The 17744-nt window shown below is 36.1% G+C and overlaps 1 protein-coding gene across 4 annotated transcripts in view; it reads right to left on the minus strand.

The window, feature by feature from the left end:
• Positions 1-2400: 2400 nt before the first annotated feature.
• Positions 2401-17744, minus strand: part of ZFC3H1 (zinc finger C3H1-type containing) — a 43849-nt gene continuing 28505 nt past the window's right edge. For 3 of the 4 annotated variants that reach the window (XM_075495616.1, XM_075495613.1, XM_075495606.1), the window contains exons 22-35: positions 17174-17360; positions 16506-16697; positions 14280-14517; positions 13013-13118; positions 12736-12934; positions 12162-12256; positions 11078-11188; positions 8673-8777; positions 8417-8582; positions 7552-7652; positions 6297-6398; positions 5668-5707; positions 3421-3483; positions 2402-3295 (exon numbers count right to left, since the gene is read on the minus strand). In XM_075495616.1, the coding sequence (XP_075351731.1) occupies positions 3158-3295; positions 3421-3483; positions 5668-5707; positions 6297-6398; positions 7552-7652; positions 8417-8582; positions 8673-8777; positions 11078-11188; positions 12162-12256; positions 12736-12934; positions 13013-13118; positions 14280-14517; positions 16506-16697; positions 17174-17360 (1843 nt within the window). In that variant the 3' untranslated portion in view covers positions 2402-3157. Of the gene's footprint in view, positions 3296-3420; positions 3484-5667; positions 5708-6296; positions 6399-7551; positions 7653-8416; positions 8583-8672; positions 8778-11077; positions 11189-12161; positions 12257-12735; positions 12935-13012; positions 13119-14279; positions 14518-16505; positions 16698-17173; positions 17361-17744 lie in introns of all 4 variants that reach the window. The other variant, XM_075495621.1, reaches the window with a different exon arrangement.

The raw sequence follows: 17744 nt of genomic DNA on the forward strand, positions 1-17744 counted from the left end.
AACTACCTCAAGCCTTTCTATCTGAATTCTTACTGAAACAATTCTTTAAAACCTTTCTGCTTGCCACCCTTTATTGCTTCCCTCTGCACTTATTTTCCAACATGCCTTCCCCCTTGTAGTTGTGGAGAGCATATCTATAACAAAGCTAGGTTAAAACTGTGAAAAGTAAACCGCATGCCATCCCATAAATTGATCATCTCTTGTTGAGCACTAAAATGACTAATACTGAAAGAGGTTGTCTTCACATAGGTCTTCATTGAATGTACTAAACAAAACAAACAATGAATAATTTCCATTTCTTTTTCTTCGTAACAAGTGCAGCTGAATGTTTTGTTCATAGTGTGTTTTTGCAATAGCCAGGAAGTGAAAGATACTGCAGTGGTGGTAGTTTGGTGTAGTACTATTAGACCTAGACTTTGTTTCCAGAAAGACTTAAACTAAAGGCCAAATAATCAGATCACTATTCATAAAGTAGCCATTCTAAGCATAGAACAAGTAGCAGCATAGTTTTATGTTAAAAATTACTGTGCTTTCCTGCTGGTTTTCCTCTTTGGCAGCTAGTATTTTGCTTGATTGACTGGAGTTACCCTTTCTTCCCAGTTATCCACCACTATTGCCCATAATCTGAAATGTGTTTCTTGTAGAACAGAAGTCCTCAGGAGAGATCAATAATTTAAAAGACTAATATGTAGATTAATTTAATACCCTTGGTTAAATTTCATTCTTCCTGGTGATGTATTAATGAACTTTTGCAAATGACAGAAAGAAACCATCTTGATTGTTTCTTAAATGGAATGCCCTCTTTGTAACTAGCAGAATACCAGAGCACAGAAAGGATTCAATGGTAACTGCAGACCAGTGGAAGCACTAAATCCTTCCTGGCAGTTCTACATTACCCAGCAGTGCATTTTGTTTCTTGCTTGGTGAAAAAAAGTGCTTGTGCTGCTCTAAAGACTATACAGCTTCCTCATGTGTCTTCATTCCAGCTCCTAAATGAACAATTCCCATTACGATTAGCCACTTTCACATACCATCAAGCCAAGCAAAATCGGGTCAAACGGCCACATATAAACCAGGAGTATTTTAATTAAAACAATATGGATTAAGGCCAATGGATGACAGAACATTTGGTTCCCCCTCCCCTTATCTCCAAGTATGTGAGAAGCTATTAAGGCAGAGTACCTATGATTAATCCTCAATGAAAATTTAAAGCTTAAGGTCTCCTTAGAAAGAGACATTAGGCCTTTTGTTATAAAGTCACTGTACAGCAGGGCAAGAAAGGTAACAAAGTCACAGTCCTAAGTGTAAGAAAAGCCTAAGCTAGGGAATGTGTAAGACAGCATTGAAAGTGCTGTAAACCTTGACAGTGTTAAGCTTTTCTATTTTCAACAGCGAAACAGGTAAAATGGTATCCCACTAAAATAAATACTGCAGGTGTTTAGGTGTTGCTGCAGAAAAATATCAACTGTTTATGAGCAAAGTTTTAAAGACAAATTTTGAAAAAATATTTGGGCAACGTGTGAGCCAGCATTTACCATACTTGAGGGGTTTTAATAAAAAATGTAAATATTGTAAATATGGTCTACATCTTTTTCATTCTGAGCTGTACCACCTAAGTTTGAAGAAATCAGGATACCACTCTACTACAATGAAGAATGGGTTTGAGTCAGCTTTTCTGATACTGGTTTTGTAGTCTGCAGAAAAACCTGGCCATTAAAGTGGGTATTTGAAGATTTACTTATTGAATAATTCATGCTTAAATCTGAGAGTTCTCTAAAAAGGACTTTAGGTGCAGAATCACCCTCCATTCCCCTAGATAAAAACCAGTATTTCCCACTTTTCTCTCCTTTAAGCAAGCTGCTTCATGTGTAACTTCAGATAAAAGTAAGGGTTTTAAAAGTTACTGGAAGTTACATGTCACAAATCCCTTTGCCTCAAACATGAAGACCACTCGTTCACTGTCTTCATGGCATCTTCATAAATCATCTACGCAAAGGGTGCTATACAACCACCTTTTGATATGATTTGGCACAGATGGAAAAACACGTGGAAAGCCAACCTGATGTGAACAGCCCCATCACTGGTTCAGCCAGCTGACAGTATCTCTCTGCAATGTGCACGTAGTGACTTTGGATAGTGGGCCTCATTTCATTAAAAGGTGCAAAGGACAAAATATAAAATGTACTTTCCATTAGTGAAGTGGTATTATTGACAGGAATAGTTGGTAGGGGACAAACATCTGTGTACCTGAGGCAAGAGGAGAAACAACCCCATTGAGATGTAGTTATTCTACATCCACAATAGGGAGCTCAACCACATTCACCTATCTTTTGATCAAAATAAGAAAAGACAACAGATTTTTTAAAAGGTCAGCTTGTATTGAAAATATCTCTGTAAAAACACCTGTAATACTACAAGGTAGTACCAATACAAAACAGATCAATATTAACTTTCTTTAAACTGTTAAACTTTATTATAAATTAAAATTTCTTTACAAAAAATTGCACATAATTGACCACTCTTAGGTTCTGATGCACTGGCATTTGCAATAGTTTCTTTAATCTTCAAGTTTAATAGTCTCTGCCGTGAGTCCAATGCAGAAAAGGGCAGTAAGCAACCCTCTTAGAGCCTTCAAGTGCAAGAAGCATACTTGTGGCCACGGCAGTTACACTTTCCTTAAGAGCGGCTGCTTTTGTTTTAAATCCTGTAATGAAAAAGTCTCAAAAAAGGTTTAAAAAAGGAAAAACCCAAAATGGACTACTTGCTTTTTACTGTAAACACAGCCCAGTAAATTAATCCCAAACACAGATCTCTCAGGCATCAGTGAGAGTGTCAAGTGAATCAGGAACAGCAAAACAAAGAAAACAGAAAATAAAAAGAAAACATAAAAAAATAATGTCTGTCATTTTGATTAACTATACTTACGTAGATGACGTTATGAGAATCTGGCAGGGCCCAGAAGCAAGGCCAGACAGGGAGTTCATTTTTCCAGAAGGGTCATGTTAATTGTTTCCAGGTTCAAGGAAAGCAGATTGGAGACTCGATATGCTCAGCAATACTCATCTGCCTTACACAGATCTTAGGCATGGATCAGCCTGAAGAATCATTCAACTGATTTTGGCATTTAATAGGACTTATGGCTGACCGTACCCAGCGTTCAGTGATTCTTGCTTTCTGTTCTGTAAGTGTTTAAATTTAAAAGCTCATCTAGGCTGACTCCAACCTCTTGGCACTTGGAAACTAGTTTTCTCAGGTTATCAGTTTTACCTCCTCCTGATGCTTCAAACAAGAGTTGCTGTAAGAGATGGGGAAGCAGATATAAGATTTAGCCAGAGCTTGAGCATCACCACATCTATGGATATGGGATATGCAGAAAATTTATATGAAACCTCAAACTGAATCATAAGGAGAAAACATTACATCTTTCCACAGTGTTGCACATAGAGGTAACTTCTGAAGGGCTCTCTGATATAAATGGTGGACCTGTAAAATAAAAACAAGTAGTAAAAGTCAGCACAATTTCATGCACTCAAAATGAGTATTTGAAGCACAAAAATCTCCTGCAATAATTTTTAAAACCTGTTTTTAAACAAGTTTCAAAGTCAAGCATTAAATTGCTACTAAAAGCAAAGGCAAGTTTATGTCTGACCTTAATTCTGACCCTTGTATGCACATGATTAATTACATGAGGACATTCTATTTTTCTTCACAAGACTCTTGCCTCATTCATTGCACAGGATTGAACACGCTCAGGGAATGAAGCAGCTTACTGAATATTTCTCTTTCACCACTCAATATGCAGTCTCAAGGTCTTGCTTTTTGCATATCATCCCAACCCTGCAATGAAAATAACTGTTTCATAGGCTTTTTCCCTTCAGCATCTATCTATCTGTCCTTTAACAATCAGTATGTGTCGTTGCAACCATCTAAAAAGAAAAAATGGTTTTACCATTTTATGGTTGGAAACAGAGGACCAAAATGTTTAATGCAAGTATTTACTCAAGTCTCCTTCAACTACTGGTATCTACGGTACCAACTTTAATCAGAGAGTCATTAGGGGAGGTATTCGTTGGCATTTTAAATACTCATATGCATTTCTATGTTCTTTTAGCAATCCTTTACATGACCTGCTGAAGGGAATAAATGATAGGTTCTCCAGGAACAGGAAATCCCGCATCTGAATCACAATTCAATTTTAAAACAATATCCTACTTGTTTACTAGAAAATCCAGTTATTTAGAACGGTCACTGATTTGCGTAAACAGTTGTAAGTGCTCACTACATCCCAAACTAAGCACCCCCAAAAAAACCCAACTGCACTGCATGTGCCTACTGAAGTGATTTTACTCCCCACCATATAGTTAGTCAGGTGGTTGCAGAAGAAAACCACAAGATTTCTTCTGGGTGTAATCCAGCTACAATGTTTTACATATGCCTTCATTCTAATTGGTTCATTTTCTTTAAGGACCCTCTTTTTGATTCATTTGAGATCTATTTTTCTAACTTTCTAACCAAACAAAGCAGGAATCTTTTAAGTCACCAGCCTCGCTATAAGCAGTGCCTTACAATATAGTCCATCTAATACAATGACTGAAGCAGGGATCTGTGACTAATTACAGATTACACCAAACCATCAACATGGAGACAGAATTAAGGTTGAATAGGCAACCATGCCTTTGATATCTCCTGACTTTGAACTATTTGATCTTACAAACCAAGTAACTGTCTGCTTGGGGGGTGTTCTTTTTAAACATTCTAGGAGACAGTAAAAAAGGAAAGACGAGATTTCATATGTGAGTCTAACAATAGCCATGCTACCAATTATGGATCAGTTAAAGCTTTAATACTGTTTCAAAAGAAAGACTACTGACAGAAAAGAAGGATGCTGAGAATTAGCCACTACAGGAATGACAGAAAACAAGATACAGCAGAGAAGTAGCTCAGAAACACCACACACAAGTGGTAAGTCACGAACCCAGGGCCTCATGATCCCCCCCAATACACAGCATCTTTCCACAGGCAGAGGAATATTTTGAAGGTGACAACAACAATACCAGGAAGATCCATTCTGTTTGAACCGAAAAGTGGCCCAGTTGCTGTGCCAAAAACCTCTTGTATTTGTATACAGAGTAATAAAAATATTTCCCTCCCCAAAGTACCAATGAGTAAACTTGTTATTTTTGGAGAAAAAGAACTGATGTCTTTGGTGGGGTTGGGAACTACTCAAATTCTCTACATACACTGGCTTGGCAGACCCACCCTTCCAATTACTAGTAAAGACAGTCGTTAGCATCTTCCAGCACAACAATCCTTTCTTCCCTCTACTGTATTTTAAGTGCTAGCAATCTCCTCCAGGTAAAAAAAAAAACCAAAAAAAAAAAAAACAACCAAACAAAAAAACCCCAAAAAGCAGGAGAATATAGCCCCCCCAGTAAGTGAAGATACACAAACAGTATGCACAAGTACTCATGATATGATCCATTCTACCTTGATTGCCAAAGAATCTTCTCACACTTGAGGCAAATCCTTCGGTGTTTACATATAGAGTATTTCAACTATCTAGAAATCTTGGGTTTAAGAGATGACCATTGCTTTGGATAAAGCCAAGGTATGAAAAGTTTTACAGAATTTTGTAATTACTCATTTTAGTAAGCTGTGTTGACTTACTTCTCTTTGTCCCATTAGAAAGCATTCGGCAGCAATGGCTCTGAGGAAAAGAAATATATAAAAATATTTATTCTTGAATGATTTTAAATACCATTAGTGGCAGAATACTGACTGTGGAATGGAATTACAAATTCCTTGAGAAGAAACTAACTTCCAATGATGTTAATCTACAGTGAAAAGATAAAAATAGCCATTTTTTAAAAACAACCTTACATGAGCAAGACATTTCAGTGGTTCCCCATTATGAACAAACACTGAAGAAAAAGATCAGTTCAGCATCACTGGATAATGGAGATTACTGCTATTGTGATATATAAAGGGGAGGGTAGAGAGGGGGAGACAGAAGTCAATAGTTGAATTAAAAAGGCAACTTGTAAATACATCATTCATATTTATCTGCATAATATCCATTCACATAAGTTTCCCCAAGAGGGAAATTCCATTTCTCATTTTAAAGAAGTGACAGTACCTCTGTCTGTTGTAACAGTTACTGTTTAAATAATAAGCTAATGAAAGAGAGACTTCCAGTACAAGCCCAATTGGAAGGACGTTTCAGATTTACCTTTGTGATGTTAACCTTATAAACAAAAGCAATATCTATGAAAACAGATGTATGACTGTTGCATTACATTTTCCAGATGGCCAGGCATGTTGGGATATTATATGTAAACATCTTGGCTTGCAGTTTCAGAATTTGAACATTGCTCTCCTCCCAGTATCGCAGAAGCAGTCTGTAAAATGCATTCATGAGAAAGGAACACTGTTCTAATCACTGGGAACAGAAAAGCAATCCAAAGATACAAACACGTTACACAAAATATATTGTACTTAATCTGAGCCGAGAGTTGCAAGTAGGAAAAAAAACAACCAAGCCACCATATACAATATTGACTGAACGTGCTCTCAGAACAAAACAAAAAAGATATACTTTCAGAGAATAACTAAGAAGTGTGACATCAGAGAGAAAATAGGATCTTGGCACATTACAAGATCCATTTTTAGCATGCACAAGGTAACTGTATATTTGAAAGGAGACTAATTATTTTTATAGTCACATGGCTAGGAGATACTGTTCAGTCAATTCTGCTCACCCATTTCATGTAGTATCAACATTGTCTAAGGAAGCTGCAAGTTCCATCTACACAGAATCGCAACTTGGTTTAAAATGCAGCCGTTCAACTTTGTGTGCTAAAGGCAGGTGTGTCATACTCTCCCCACGCCCCCAACCACAAATATTTATTTCAAGTCTTGCTTTGAATTCTTTGGGGTCACTGTTGATGATGAACAGTAAGTGTTTGGGGACTTCTCAAAATTATTCAATCAAATGTTCACTGCAGCTGAATACAGTAAAACATGGACTCTCTAATCCTGGAAGAGTACATTTTGAAATACTGTTCAAGTAAGAATCAGTGTGATGCTTACATTAACTGGTTTTGTTTCCCATAAGATTTTTTTCAAAATTAAGAATGGTTTATCTGTGCTAAATAAATGTCAAGTTAAGCCTTAAGGTAGTACTGTTATACACTGGTGTATCCATTTTTATTTGTTCTATGCTGGAACTATACTTTGAACAGATCATTAAGGAACAAGATTTTAATATATATCTGACATTTTTTACACATTTGAAATTTTGACCATTTGTACTCATCATGCACAATGCAGAGTTAATTCCTGTATAATTGTAACTCTTCTGTAGATAGAACAGTACCCCGTCAAATACAAGAAAGATTGAGATTATGTCAGAAGGCACAATATGCCTCAAGCAACATGCAATAGAGGAAGAGTTTTACTTTTGTAGTAGAAAGCAAATCATGCATGTCTTGCACAAGAAACAGTAGTTCTGTTAACCAGCTGTTTGTCTTGATTACAAGTATTTTTACATACCTCAGTGCAAGTCCAGGATTAGCAGGCATGGTAGAACAAAACCGTTCCAAGGTTTTGGAATGTTGAGATTTTGGAATGCAGCTCAAATAAAAAAGAATTACCTGTAGAATTTGAATTATAAACATTAATCCACTTTATAGCTGTATAATTTTGCTAAGAATAGTGGAAGGACAAACTATGAACATTATGGCTAAAATGAGTTACCACGTACAAACCTTATCAACTACAAACCTTATCATCCCTCAAGGGTACAGAAATCAACTTGTATAATAAAAAGTTAGTGTGAAGTTGCTAACACCATATATTTTAGTCCTTCTAGCCTGCATTTAGTGAGCAAAGAGAAATGCACTGGATGTTAGCAAAATGGGACCCAGGATTTCTATAAGCTTTATTCTGCCTGTGCAAGTGCTCAACTTGTTTTTACTCCTGCTTCTACTTTATTTCTTCTGTTTCTCAACCACTGTAATCTCTATGATCAAAACTGACAGCTTAAGTACTGTTTCCATCTGCCAGTGTTACAGCTCTGCAGATGCCTCTTGCTCAACCATCTCTTCCCTCCCTTACACATTTTCTCCTTTCTCTAGGAAAGGATAGTTTGTCATTAACAGCTGTATTCACAGTATTAAAGCATGCCATAATAAAGTTTCTCTTTGCCTTACACACCCTTTATTCAAAAGGTCACTGCTAGATAGTCTTCTGCTCAGAAAACTACTCTTCTCGCGTACTTGTTTCTTTTTCTACTAATTCCTAGCTCTCTGTGTTCATATTCTCCTGGTGCTGTATTTGAACAAGTAAATTACAGGTACCTGCTCAAAGGTCATCAGTCTCTTTGTTTAATTAAAACTGTCCACAGACACATTTTTACCTTATTATGAAACTCATAATTGGTCCAATAATCAGCAGTACTAAAAGGAATTGGGTATCGTGTGGGGACTGTAACCAGACATCTGTTCACTAGGTCAGTAAAAAGCTTGAATTCTTGAACTTTGTTGTTGGATCCAACAACTTTGCTATTGATAAAAACAAGGTAACTGGAAGAAAAAAAAAAAAGAAAAAAGATGGTTCTGGTAGCCTTCACTTAATAGTTGAGATTAATTTACTTTCCTCCCTTACGAACTTACTCCAGCCAGATGTTCTGAACAGTTTCCTGCTGCATCACTGCCCCCAGAGCTGCTTCATAAGCATCCAGTGCTTCACCAACACTCGCATGAAGAGACTGGCACAAACTGTTTATATTAGAAGTTAAAAAGTGTTGTATGTCATAAACAATGCAAGTTCTTACATATTGAGAGTAAGAAACAATGAAGAATTTCCCATTCTGAGATGCAAGAAATACCAGTGTTTTCAGTTTAGCAGCGTTATGGACTAATTTATCAGTCAACTTATTAAAATGGGTAAGTGTCAACTGCAGATAATAAGGAATAATACAGAAACCATGCAGTTTAAAATGCAACTCAAATAGAAATGAACTATTATGAATTGTCTTCTATTCTTGCAAAGTACCCTTTTACTAATCCTTTTAACAAGGATGCTCTGACTGCTACAGAATGGAGACAAGTCTCGAGTTGCCATTAGGAAAGCTCCAGAACAATAAATTTCAAAGTTGGATTAAAACCACTTGAGAAATGGTATCAGCCTGTGGCAACAAAATTAGTGTTCTGAAACAAATACTGCTGGGAATCTGGGGTAGAAACATGCTGATCGTGTCAGGAAAAAAAACCACCTGACAAGAATAGCCAAAAAAACCCTTAATTTCATTCCACAGCTCCTCAGAGAAACACATGGTCAGACCAACATATAGGACCTCACCAAAGACAGAAGTAGACACATTTTTTGCCCAAGAGTCAGTGAACAATCCTTATTTCAAAGTGTAAAGTAACAGTGAAAAAAAGGCAAGACTTTCAGTAAGTCATAAGAGGAAAAAACACTCATGAAGAGGAAGACTACAGAAATGCAAAATAACACAGGGCTGATGTTGCTACCTTGCTACAGAACCCTCATAACTAGGGTCACATAACCAGAGTGCCTGATTCCACTCCTGCTTTCCCCAAGAACTACAAACTAAACCACCAATTTGCTATTCATTCTAAAAAAGAGTGTGTAGACGTTTGTGCGCACACATACGCATGTGTACACACACAGAGTGATCTTTCCAAGTAAAACATTGTTCCTTGAGCTTTGCAATCAGCTTTGCTGATTTCAGTCTCACTATTTTCACTTGGTAAAAGTGAACTTTTATGTCTTTTGTCCTCTGTACCTGAAAAAAAGACAGATACATAGGCCCAAATACCCAGGCACTTACTGTAGCAAAACTCAACCACAGAAACACTCAATTATTAGCTCTGAAAGTAATTTAGGCACTTATTTCAAGAGCATTAATTTTCCTCTTAGAAGCAGGTGCTAAAATACAAGAGCATCTGAGCTTAAGTTAAGGTCCCTAATGACTAGACTAAACAGTGACCTCAAGTGTCTTTCTAACAATGTTTCTACTGTGCAAGTACCAAACTTAAAATTGAACTTGCAAAGAGGTATTTTCTTAAAAAAAAAAATTAAATTGGTATTAATGGACAATATAAAAAGAAAACATTAAGATAACTTAATCTAAACCTTATATAAAGATTTTCTTGAAAACCATACATTTTACCTGTTTATAAGTTGTCCACCAATTAAAAACTATAAGTAACTGTGTTGAAGGAGTTCTGAGGAGTCCTCAGTCAGTATGTGAAGCATTATCATCTTTGCCCCTTTACTTATCTGAAAAGCCAAATAGCTACTTGTGAAGATTGACAAAACCAGACCATGAAGTGGTAAGCTTCTTAAACAGCTTAAGTCAACATCTCAGTAACCATAGTTATACCAGGAGTTGTTTAACAAACAAGTATTAGCCATATAGATGGCTAATACTTTGGTGCTTGCCGATGTTGGATATTGCTGCTATCAAAAGGAATGGTGGAAGAAAAAAAAAAGATTGTGTCTACATGACAAAGATCTGTCACCTTTGCAATCTCTTGCAGAGGAAAAGGCCACTTTGCTGTATTACTTTGCTATGGAGAGGCATCTGTGGCTAGTTCCAACATCTATAGTCTGTTGATAGTAGCACCATGAACAGCTGAGAGAGCGGGTCAAGGAAGGTGGGGAGACCAGGGCTAAATGAAATTAAACAGTGGGAGAAACCATCGTAAAATAAAAGGGAGACAACTGAAAGCCAAAAGAAAGAACACCACTACTAGCAGTAGGAACCTAAAAGTAGAACAAAAAAAATCATTTTGTGAGATAAACACACCTGTTACTGTTCCCATAGGGCAGAATTTCTGAAAGATTTCTCAAGTGGAGAATTTAAGTTGATGTGCAATTCACAGTTCCATAAAATTGTCTCTGTTGTGCAGCAGGCAGGTAGGTTGTTTAAGGACTAGCAGATCATTTATTGAAAGAACCCAAAGTGATATACCCTTACGCAAATAATGATGTTCTGCTTTTGAAAATGCAATTTACTCATGTTTCTCAGAAATACTTTAGAAAGTCTCACCAGTAGATCTGCCAGAGATATGGGATTTGCTGGTTTACAACATCATCTGTAAGATGTTCTTTATAGAGAGGGGATGTAAATTCAATTGGCATTGGAAAATTCAAGAGATATCTACAGGAGAAAAAAAGTAGTAGTAAATGAGAACATCCCTCTACAAGGAAGAGTCCTATGTAGTTGTAACATTTAGTTCTGAAATGCAGTTCATGGGACATATTTAAAAAAAGGTGCACTTTTCCTAGATTTTAATTTAACTCTATCCAGATACAATTTATACAGAAAGCATTACACAGAAATATAGATATAGTTAATACAGAAAGCATTTACTCCCTCATTATGTACGAAGTTAAATGTTGCTTTATATCTCGGACTTCCCCCTCCCCACATAAAATACATCAAGTAAAGTACAACCATCTACATACAGTCAGCTAAGCTACATTGCTAATACTAAATTTAACGTAAACAAACGTAAGCAGGAATAAAATCTAACACCTAACTTGGAGATAAAAACATTTCAAAGCCTCATCTGCATAAGCTTTAGCACAGAAGGTCTTCCTTTGAAGGCCTTCAGAGGCATCTATTTTGACTATAGGGAACTTGCATGTTTCAAAACTTCAGTAAGTCTCCAATTAGGTGCTAAAATTCAAGTGGAAAATCAGGAGGCTAGATACAAACCTGTGCCTTTTCAGCAATAATAATCTGCTGATTAATAGCATGCTGGACCTCTAGATTGAGGTCTAGTGCCTAAATATAGTATTTTAGGTAAGCAATTTTAGGCTCCTAGCTTTGGGGCAAAAAAAACCCCCACCCACAACTTCGGCATACATATGATTGATTTTCATTCTCCAAATCCAGACATTAACCTTGCTGGCTGTTTAATCTTTAAATGCTTGTGGTTTTACAAATTAGTGTATATGCACAAACAACAAGTGTAAGCCTTATAAACTACCAAATCATAATTCACTGAAGTTTTAACAAAACATGCCAAGCTAAAAATAGAGGAGTTTAAAAGTTCTAGACTGTCTTGTTTTTCAAGAAAATGTCAATATTACCAAAATTTAAATAGAAATAGATGTTCTAGGTGTACCTTAAGAGATCCATGGGACCATGCTGTTGGCATGTATTCTCAAAGAAAGCTGCCACAAAATCTTGCAACAGAGGAAGAATACTGTTTGACCTTTCCTGTTTTGGGGTTTTATTTTTTAAAAACAAAAAAATTAAAATCAGACATCAACCTGAAAATGACAAGAACAATTTAAGCACAATAAATAACAAGTGGTGTGTTTATCTCTGCAATGCTCCATTGTCTTCATTCTCTCAAGAATGAAGTCTAACTGGGTCAGTCGGCAGGTAGCAGAAAAAAGCTGAAAACATATTACAAGGTTTACTGTTAATGTCTATTATTCTTGCTTAAAGATATTAACACTGGATTGGAACAATCTAAACTATACATTTATGATTTTATGTAATTCCTTTGATTTATCTTTAATCATGTCACTAATCTTGCCAATTCTATTTTTCCCTTCTATATAAAGGAGTACTAGACATTACAGAAATATCATGAAGATTAATCAATTTGGTAAGTGTGTGCAACAACACACAAACCCCAAACTTTATAAAGCCAGCAGACCAACAAAATGAGTTTTGGAGCGGAGTATTACCTGTGAAACAAGGAATTTACACAACTGATAAAAAATTTCTGCATTCTGAGGATTCTTCTCAAAAGCTCCAATCCACACTTTGTAGGCATTGTCACTCTGCTCCATCTGCAAATACAAGGTGGCCAAACTCTCCAAGAGCTGACAGTTGTTAGGGCAGAGCTCCAATAAAGATCTACAAAGTTCTGCAGCAGACTCCCACCTTAAAGAAAAGTAAAGGTAAGTTCTCAAAAAAGCAGAGTTGAGTACTCCAATTAAAATTGGTATTGAAACAACTTACCTTTCAAGAAGTTTCAGCAAAGCTATCATGTTTCGGTAGAGAGGAAAGCAGACAGCTATTCTTTTGTCAGCCTCAAGGCTTTCATCAGTACATGTTTTGACCGCATCTTCAAAACAAAAGTATAAAATTAATCTTTTAGACCTCAAGCAATGTCAAAGTTACTTGAAGCTTTAACATAATAAGAAGTCTCATTTAATATAATAAAAATACGTAAGTGTGGAAAGATATTTCTGAGTGCTGCTTTTGCAAATTATTAAAAAAGGAGAATTACCATCTTTGGAAAAGCTTTCTTAACACTTATCACCACCGTGCAAAAAGAAAAGTCTGTCAGAAGTTTCATCCCTCGTTCATTTAACAAACAGGAAACATCCTACCAATGAAATGTTAAAGCCACATTACAGATAGCAGTGTATCACTATATTTAAAACTATATTACAGGATTTGCAGCGCAGCTGCTGAAAGCTATTGAGACAAAAGCTAACATAGGTTATTATTTTTCTTCTCAGCGTAATAAAAAGTTACCCAACAATGAACACCCCATTATCATGGCTAGACTGCCTTCACTCCCACAGTTGGGCTACTCAATCTATCCTTGAGTATTTCCACACTGCATTACCACCTGCAGCACAGATATATTGTCAGTAGCAATTCAATATTGCTGCTGACTAACACGCTAAGTACTGACATTTATACAATACTATTATAAAGTCTACCTCTGGCAGCACCACAAGTCAAGAATTTGATTTCTTCCAGTATCTCATTTTACATCTTTAAAAAAAATTATTCGGTTTACTTAAACTTTGAATGAAGACAAACACATGCATTGCTCTGCCTCTTCTAAGGAAACACACTAATCTTCCAGGAAAGTAACTTTCCAATACACACATCCTAGTGAGGGGAGGGAGAGTAAGAGAGAGAACGACAACAGAAGCTTGGCTTTATACTTGCATAAGCCCAAAAAAAACCTAGCAGTGTCATACTGTCACAAGCCACTGGTCTTTATCTTGATAGAGTATCATAGTTCAGAGAAAAAGCTATGGCTTTGAACCACAGATGAAAAACTCAGTGTCTGTGTTAAGTACCAGAGAACATGGACTTACCTCACTGCTCTGTTTAAATCAAGATGAAATATTCACCGGATTAGTCCCAATGGCTTAACATAGTCATCAGTAATATTGTACTGCCTTGAAATTCCAAAAGCTGGATAATATTTCTTGATTTACAACAAGTGAGTAATATATTAAGTAGTCTACCTCCTTCATCTTACCTTCAAACATAGCTAACAGTGTATCAGGATCGGTCTTCACATCTTGAACTGCCTGCCATGGTATTAAAAATGGTTCTTTGTTCATGATCCTTGAAGGACTGGCATTAGCTGGATCATAGAACTTGACTGGGAGAATGCCGAATTCGGTTAGATGTATGTAAGCCAGCCAAGCCAAGCAACGGTCGCTTACAGTAAGGCGTTCTAATATTAACTTTTCATTTGCTGATTTTAATGCATTCTGTAAAGGTTAAAAGAAATACATTAGATTTCAACCATAAAATCTTTAAGATCTAAGAATGAGAAAAGAAAACAGGAAGAATAAGTTTTAATACTCTCAAATCTTATCCATAGAAAAGACAGGAACTAATTCTTTATGTCAATCATGATTATATTTGGCTTATGTGAATGTATGACTGTATTCAAGTCATATGCATAATTTCTAGTAACAGGTTTAGAAAAACTGCAGAAGATTCTTATTCTGAAAAGTGAACAGAGGTAGACTTTCAAAACATGCATCTCCCAATACGTTCCATTTTTCTGCTTAATTCTTGGACAATTACCTCCTGTTGCATAGAAATAATACATTAGCTCTAGAAACAACTCATCTACAAGTTGGATTCAGCTTGCTGTATCCTACTGGGTTTTGTGGTTTTTTTGTTTGTTTGTTGGTTTGGGGTTTTTTTAATTAAGTTCTAGTTACACAGCTACTAAGTTACAGCTATCCAAGTCTACTAAAAGCACCACCATCTCTAGACATATTGTTTAAAAAAAAAAAAATGTGTTGGAAATGTTACTGAGAACAAGGATACCACTTCACATTTTCCTAACAGTCATATGCAAAGCTAGAATAGCCGAGTTAAATTGGCAGATCCCAAATAAAACCATTACAGCATGCAGTTAGACAAAATCTAAACACAATTGCTCCTAAAACAGAACAGAATCTGATGGCTAGTGATGTGCCAACATTTTTCTGGATAAATGCAGTACAATCAAAGAATGCACTTTCAAGGGAATGAAAGTACTTGTAAATTTAGGCAAAATTCAGCAGGACACTTATCCTGTAACAGGCAAAAATTGAAGTTTCAAAAATATTTCACCTATTCACCCTTCAAAATATTTACTGCAGTAAATTTGCTTTCAAGTTTTCAAAGCGACATATTGCTACTTACTCTGAAGTAGCATTTACTTAGAAATTATCTTCTCCTAAATATGGTTAATCTCCCCCCAAGACATTCTTTTCAACTACACATTTCAGATGAATATATTAAAAAAAAAAAAAGATGTTTGGTTTTGTGATGATGCTTTGGGGAAAGGTAAGGGAAACCAACCTATGTTATTCTCCCATATACACTGGATTTCCACGTCAATTTGACACAGAGGTTTTTTTCTCCCTCTGTTCTTTTTGTTCATTCAGTCAACCATTCAGAGTTGCATTTATCAGTACTGCTGTGTTTAGGATAGCTTTTGGAGGAAGTCAACACAGCATTACACTTTTCTGTTTAAATTGGAGCTAGAAAAAAGCACTACAGCCTTAAACCACACAACTGAGAAAAATGTTTTAGGGTGTAGCAAGCAACAGGTGCCACCTGCTGGTAGGAATGAAAAAACTTGCAATTGCAACTACAGCAGCTCCCACTTTAGTAGGAGCTGATGTCAGCACTCGATTTCTCACCTTGATCCACCACATCTATTTGTCTACAGAACAGTAACAGTGACCTAAATTCTTTCTACAGTCACAATAAGAGCCTGAGATAACTCCGTGACTTTGGAGTTCATGGAATCAATAAAGTCTGATTTAACAGTCTCCAAATTTTGGAGCAGGGCAATACTGTTATCTAACATCATACTATGTTCTTTCCCAAGAATTACTGGTTTGATAGTTTCTATAGCAATAAACATTTGACTACTTGAGACAATACATTACTCACAGGCCCTTCACTGCAGAGAAGTGGAAATCAAGGAGTAAAGCAATTCCCTGGGAATTGTTTTTGAGACATAGTGGTCTAGGCTATTACCTACACAAGCAAAGCAAAATAGGTAACAAAAACCCCAAAGGTATATCCAAATTTTACAATGGCATCATATCTCAAAACAGAAGTCTCTAGGAGAATTCCTTCAGTAAATAAAGGAAAGAACAGTCCTTCTAAAGCTGACACTCTCAGAGCCACAGGCATTAGAAAGGTGAAGGAATGAAGACAGTTCCTGGGTTGGTAACCTGGAAGTTACCTGCAGCAGAACAAGAGCATTCTGATGTCTCCCTGTAAACAGGCTTAAGTGAACCCTGTACAGGAGAGTCTCCAGCAGCTGAAAGGACACGAGATTTGGATTTTCTTCTCCCCCTGTCACTTCCATTAGGAACTGTAGCATTCTCCCACATACATAGTCTTTTCCATCAAAGGAATTCTCCAAATTCAAAAACTAGAGAGAAATAATTCATATTAATAATTATCATCATCATCAGAATACTAGTAGAGGTTCTAGGTTAAAGTTTAAAAATCATATGAATCAAACTTTGGATCATGTCTTTTACCCCTTATGAACCATATTTCCCTCCCTCACACCAAATTTTCACATTAAACCTCAAAAAATACTGTTTAAATATTAAAGATCAAATAATCAAAGTTAAATTTTGCAAGCTTAAGTAACAAAAAATAAGAAATGTAACATCTTGATTTTAAATAGCTTTTATTACCCGAGGAAAAGTGATGATTTCTACGTATATCCTGCAAACAGAACTTTGAATCACTTCATTTTCTGAGCAACTTTTGAGTTTTCAAAAAGCTATAGCATTTTTCGTTTCACACTTTCCCTGTCATACGTACTGGTTTTCTACAGTAGAAAATGCACGCTTACATGAACATTTCACATATACTTTTTTTTTTTTTTTTACTTACTGTCCACCAGATTTGATAAGAGGGAGCATATTCCACTGCTGTTTCACACATTTCCTGTATCTCCTCCTTGGTTCCTCTTTTTGAGAAGAGTCTGAGGTAATGACACCAAATTTCAGGATTTTCTTTGTTGTTCTCAAGGGCTCGAGCCAAAACATTTAAAGTAGAATCTAAACACTCAGACGATGAGCTGTAAAAATTACAAAATTGAAAAACCACTCACATCAACTCTGTTAGTATTATGACTTACACAATGTCAAATATGAAAATGGATGCTTTTAATTAGAATGGAAGTGACATACAGTCAGCCATCTTTTTTTTTTAATGTGCTGTCCTTTACTGTAAAAGTTTCAAAGTTTCAGTAAGTTTTCATCCTTCAAAGGTTATTATTAGGTGCAATTATAATAATGCATGGAAAAATATGTTTTCTAGGAAAAGAGTGCCAATTCAAATAAGAGTCCAATTTAATTGAAAATGGGTAAGATTAATCTGTAAGCAGAAGTCTCAAGCTGCAATTATATAAAAGCATTTACATCGTACAGACTTAAAAACTTAAAGTAGAAATGTCAAAAGC

The sequence above is a fragment of the Mycteria americana genome, chromosome 1, assembly GCF_035582795.1.
Source record: "Mycteria americana isolate JAX WOST 10 ecotype Jacksonville Zoo and Gardens chromosome 1, USCA_MyAme_1.0, whole genome shotgun sequence".
Classification (NCBI taxonomy): domain Eukaryota; kingdom Metazoa; phylum Chordata; class Aves; order Ciconiiformes; family Ciconiidae; genus Mycteria; species Mycteria americana.